The sequence below is a fragment of the Nicotiana attenuata genome, unplaced genomic scaffold (assembly GCF_001879085.1).
Source record: "Nicotiana attenuata strain UT unplaced genomic scaffold, NIATTr2, whole genome shotgun sequence".
In the NCBI taxonomy this organism is placed as follows: Eukaryota; Viridiplantae; Streptophyta; class Magnoliopsida; order Solanales; family Solanaceae; genus Nicotiana; species Nicotiana attenuata.
The window spans coordinates 109720-115749 of NW_017670671.1; the positions used below are offsets into that span (position 1 = coordinate 109720).

General features: G+C 30.7%; 1 protein-coding gene across 2 annotated transcripts; it reads right to left on the reverse strand.

Moving 5' to 3' along the window:
• Positions 1 to 398: 398 nt before the first annotated feature.
• Positions 399 to 5673, reverse strand: LOC109242123 (pectin acetylesterase 8-like). 2 transcript variants are annotated; one of them, XR_002070362.1, is made up of 11 exons: positions 5637 to 5673; positions 5403 to 5545; positions 5237 to 5319; positions 4648 to 4777; positions 3641 to 3720; positions 3419 to 3505; positions 3037 to 3160; positions 2890 to 2950; positions 2544 to 2597; positions 2377 to 2441; positions 1939 to 1966 (listed from the first exon to the last, which is right to left on the reverse strand). XR_002070362.1 is itself a non-coding variant. In XM_019408955.1 (8 exons), exons 2-8 carry the CDS (start codon positions 3120 to 3122, stop codon positions 576 to 578), a joined length of 606 nt encoding a protein of 201 aa, XP_019264500.1. In that variant the 5' UTR covers positions 3123 to 3160; positions 3419 to 3505; the 3' UTR covers positions 399 to 575. The 2 variants fall into 2 exon arrangements, 1 of the variants encoding a protein (XP_019264500.1); XM_019408955.1 differs by lacking the exons at positions 3641 to 3720; positions 4648 to 4777; positions 5237 to 5319; positions 5403 to 5545; positions 5637 to 5673 and adding exons at positions 399 to 680; positions 1373 to 1512 and having other exon boundaries at positions 1885 to 1966; positions 2377 to 2454.
• Positions 5674 to 6030: the final 357 nt, after the last annotated feature.

A 6030-nucleotide genomic window follows, 5' to 3' on the forward strand; every position in this document is an offset into this window, starting at 1 on the left:
ATAACAGTAATTGGGATGGGCCTGGCTCTGATACTATGATAAATGGACCTTGGACCTAACTGAACCCACCCCAAAAGCTAACTTGTGAGGTGAGGATTGCCCGAGACATAGAAGGAGACCAAGGACCTGAAATCCCACCGATGTGGGACATATATATATACACCTAGCCGATATGTATAGATTATACTATGATTATACATAACTTTTATATTTCTTAACTGATATATATAGATCATACAATGATATATACGATAATAGACATATTTTACATGAATTGTATACATAATATATATTTCATAAATTATTTTTAATTTAAGCGATCTTGTGAAATTCTCGACCTACTTTGATACTAACACTATTAATTTAAAGTAGACTCACAAGTCAATTTTCACACGGTATAAGCAAAGAAGTTTGATACTATTTTGGTCGATGTGATCCTTCTTGTTAACAATTATATTGGCAACAATTTACATAGACATCAAAAGTTGTCAGCAAATTTTGACATAAATGGATTCTGAAATTGCACATTGAATTCTTGAAATAAATATAAGTCATAAAGATTATCCTCCTTATGGTTATGTCCTGCGGTCTTTTGCTGTAGGGATTGGCAGGTCATGCTTATCTATCACATACCAGTACTTTCGATCGAAGTACCAATCAGCAAATGCCTTCGGTGCAGACTGCATAAAACACTTCATATATTTAGCCGTGATGGAACTAAAATTTTCACTGTAAAAAGTCAAAATATAAAGAAGTAATGACACAAGAAAATTTAAAAAATTCACCATATAATATATATACATGAAACAAATTCCAGCAAAAGGGTATTAACTAACACCTCGTGGACCAAGGTTGTTCCACCAATGATATCGATGTTATGATAGAATTGTTTCTTTGTTTTTATTTTTATTTTCAGTAGTTTCTTATTCCACCACAACAATATAATCAACTGCTCTCTCCGTAAATTTTTACTGTTCACTACATTAAAAAATATATTTTTACTTTTACTTGTCAATTTTAACAAATCAAAAGAAGATCATATTTTTTTTCTTATTTTACCTTATTATTAATTACTCATTCACAAACCATTTCGTAAGACTTGTCAAAATACTATCATTATTATGGGTTACTATGGTAAAATATGCACTTCATCTATTATATCTGAAGGGGCGCGCAAACTTATGAACAAGTAAAAGTGCGCGTAGGAAGTAATAACCATAACAAGAAAAATATATCTCTGACTTGAAAAATCGGAAGTTCCCATTAATTAGGATAATGATATATTTCTACATAAACCTAATGAAGTGGTAAAATTAAACAGAAGAAATTAAAATATGCATTATCAAACTAAAATAAATAAATAATTTCTTACCAGGTTATTAATCAGAATGGCGTTTTCAGGAGTCCACCTATATGATAGCGCTGAATGATGAATTACTGAGTCAATGAAAACTCCTCTCAATTTAGGATTGTTTGATTTGGGCAGAGCACTTAAGAATTCCGACCTAAATTCTGATGACAAATCCAAAAGCATTAGACATGTAACTAATAAGACAAATGGTTTTCTTTTCACGAAGAATTAACTTCAATAGTCGGTCACCTAACCAATTAAATTTTAAAAAAGAAAAAGTCAGCGAATGTATAATATATATGTAATTCGCATATAATATGTGTATAGCTATATATATCAATGTATAATCTATATATACCGGCTAGAAATAATAAACCATCAATCCATCTGGCTATTTGTGTAAAACACCCTACTTAATTATTGGCATCATTGAATAATATAACTAATTATGCTATCATTGTTTAGGTCATTCTTTTTTTTTTTTTTTTTTTTTTTTTTTGGTTTGTTTAGCTCGTTTAATTTGTACTAATTACCTCTGAAGGCTTTGTTTTGACACTCAGTGCATGTCCTGTTTTCAACGCATCGGTCTGCATTAGGGTCTATAGTAGTTTTGATCTGCAACAATTGATTTAGAAAATATATAGTAAGTGTAAAAAGAATTATCTAAATAATATACCACTAGACTATGATACTTAGGTGGAGTTTGTCTATGAAAATTTTCTCGAAATCTTTCCAAAAGTATCTTAGTGTAAGTTTTTTAAAAATAGAATTACTTTTTTAACTAAAAAATAGTAATTAGTTTTATGAAGAAGTGGAATGAGGGTGTTCAGGTAAATAGTTCTTCAACTTATCAAATCTTCCATAAGAAAGAATTCTATCTAAAGATGTTTAATTTTCGCACAACCTGATATAAAAATAAAAAAAATTCAAAAACACTTTTTTTTTTTAAAGTACTCCAAGTTTTTTGTTGTTTGTCATTTTTGACGTCATAAACAAAGCATAATTATTGACAAACATTTAATTACCTGATAATAATCAAATGCTGACATCGCAATGAAAAGTGGTGTCTTGATATGTTGTTGCATGTTTTCTGGGAAGAAGCACTGCAGTAATTGGATTTTTGTTTGTCTTTTACTATTTCAAATGGCAAAAGATTCAAATAATAATTGAATCAAGGGAGCAGGTAATGTACCAATAGTGGATTCATTTTTGAAGTGCATGATTTGGGTAGCGCTTTTGTAGATCCCTGCAACATTTAATATGACACTCTTTCGTTTTTAATTTATTCCGAAAAAAAAAAACATAACTTCATATGCGAAAGCTCTTTAAATTTGACACGATCTTGTTGCCACAGAAATATCATGACATATTTTAGACTACTAGATCTAAGGGTTCTTTTAAGTATATGCCAAGAGCCTTGTTTCTTTCAATTATTCGTGTCACAATTAAACACCGCAGTATAATATGAAATTTGGCAACTTATATTGAACTAATGGAAAAATAAAGAGAGGGGGACAAGAAGGGAAAAGAGAATTTACATGTAAAGTTAGAAGTGAGTTATAAATTTTCTCGAAGCCACTTGCTTGCATAGGGTTCTTCCTATTAAAAAGAGAGTTCAAAAGTTAAATTGCAGTCAAACCTTATAAAATGATTTTATACTAAACGATCATGTTAATAAATCTTACACATGGATAAAGTAACCAGAGTCGACTAAGCATTTCACTCTAGGAGTATTTGGCAATAAACTGCGGAAGTGATCACAGTATAGCATTGTTGGATATCCTCCGGCTGAACTTCCGGCAAGAATAGCTTGCAAACATGAATGAAAATTTTCAGCAACAAACGAGAGTTGTGGTAGAGTGATAATACTCCTTAACAAAATATCTTGGGTTCGAGCCCTGGGCGTAGATACGCCTTTATCAGAGAGCGCTTTATCCCCCAATATGTGACTTTTCGACTCAAATAAAAAATAGTCGAATCCCAATTAGAATATCAGATACCAAACCAAAAATATAAAAAAATAATCAGCAAAAAACAAAATATACGTGTAACATAGAATTTACACACATTTTTGGCATTCTTTAATCCTTTTGCCAACAAATCCTCCATTACTGCTTCAAAAATCCTCGCGCCTCTGAAGTGAAGATTAGTAACCTAAACAAATTAACGTAAAATGATATTGAAGTTACATGTTCGCACAATATTCTTGAATTTAAGAAAAATATTCAAAATTTAAGGATAAACATTCTAAAATTGGAATTCGAAACTATAACTTGAAAAGAGAATTACATGATCAACATATTCAACATCTCCGGTGAACGCTCCACCATCACAGTATCTAACAAACACTTTGTTCCAATTGTAGAAATCTGCATAGTTTACATAGAAGAATTATGTCTGCTTTCTTCAAATGGAACTTCCATTTCAACAAACAATTATGTTATTACACTGTATTTGTAAAATAAATTCTGGAAATATAAATGAATATAAACAGTAATGAATATAAACAGAAATGACATAAACCAATTCGAGCCCACTGAATTCACAGTGTTTCCTTAAGGAATTTAATCCCCTCCTAGTACCCAAGGTTATGGATTATTTCCTCCCAGGATAGAACGAATTACACACTGGTGTAGTGGTACTTCAAACCCCAGTGTTTCAGCGAACACAAAGTTCGGTAGCAAATCACACTTACTTTTTGCTTTGTTTTGATGCTAAAAGTATGCAGAAGAAGGAGAGGAAACTCAGAAAATTGTAGTTAAAATTCTGAGCAGAATAGTGTTGTATTTATAGCCAAAGTTGGGTCTCTTCAGAATGGCTGTTTATGCAAAACGCCCACAACATAAATGGCCATTTACTCAATAATAAAGAGGGAAAATTGAAGAGGGTAGTTACTTTTCTGTTACCAAAACAGAAAAACGGATTGGATTTAATATTAATATTTTGTTATTAAAACAAATATTTAATAACATTTCTGTTAATATTTTACTATGAGCCGAGCGAGCGACGACGACGACGGCGCGAGGCTTGCCTTCTTCTCAACTCTTTAAGAGCTAGAAGAAGAGCAATTGCTTATATACCCATAAAAAACCTCTTCCTCTTCCAATATGGGACAATGCCCATTTGCCAAGGGAGGGGGAACTTAAAATTTCACTCAAAAATTTCATTTCCCTCCATTTCCCATTCACCCTCTTTTAAGTATTTAATATATTAATTAAATACCTTAAAAACCCAACAAATTATTCTTTGGAAATTCAGAAGGAGATGTTAGATTGTATAATAAAATCCACGAGAACCTGGATTTGTTGTCGGATTCTCGCTATAAATTCCTTGAAATGTCCATGAATCCGTAAAATTTGTAGAACCCACGTTCTTGTCCCAAATACGATACTGGCATTCTTTGACGTTTGTGCACCATGCTCCTCCCTACGGACATTGCAAAAATTCAAGATTTAAAGAAGTCTCTAAAAATCAGTATTCAGATGACATAATCAGGTGTTAGACGGAAAACAACCTTGTAAATGAGATATCATATTTTAATATGATTTGGGACCTACATATGAGCAATTTACTAATACCAAAAAAAAAAAAAAAAAAAAAAAAAAACATAAAAATATCAACATAAGAATTAGTCAATTAAGGAAGTGATTTACATATTCTTTTTAGGAAAACAAAAAATCAATTATGAAAATATTTTGCCCTTCACTCATGCAAAAATAAAATACAAATATAACAAGAAAATCAAGGCGAACCTCAACAAACACAACGTCGAGAAAAAAGCGACGAAAAGTTACAAATTGAAAGTTCTCAAAGATTTAAAAGAAACAAATATTCCAGCAAATTCTAGCTAAAAGGTAAAATCAACCTATATTACAAATGACCTACCGAAAGTTGTACAATCCAATTTCCAACTCCTCCGCCAAATCCAGGTTCAAAATGGTATGCTGGAGGTGATCCATCCAAACATACTGCCAATAAATAAGGCAAAAACTCTCTTCAAATTTCTAGTACGTACATGATTTCCTAATTTAGATTTTGATTTGTACTTAACCTGCTCCTTTTGACACAGCATTCTTAAGGATTGTCTTCGTCACATTGTAAGAACCTAAGTCTTTTGAACATTCAGATTTGATGATGGCCAAAGAACAAACAAACAAGCAAAAAAGATGAAGAGTTCTTGTCGCCATCACCAGCCTGTAGAAAAATAAATTACATAAGGAATTGGATAAAAACTAATTTGACAAAAGAATGTAACAATTTATGTGAAGAATTTCTGAACATATACTTTGTAAATATGTTTCAAAAGAGGTATTGACCCAAACTAATCAACTTTGAAACCATCTATATATACTTTAATTTCTTAACTTGGGACCTCAAGATTTGTACGGCCTATAATCTATTTGTATAATGCAGTTATATGAAACTCTTAAACAAAACACACGCGCGCGCGCACATATATATATATATATATCTATATATATATATATATATATATATATATATATATATATATATATATATATATATATATATATATATGATTATAAATTTAATCAAAAACAAATAAATAATTTTTAAGTACATATATATTCTACTGTTTGGTATATATACAAATAAATAATTTTTAAGTACATATATATTCTACTGTTTGGTTATATAAAAGACATATCTAAGTATAC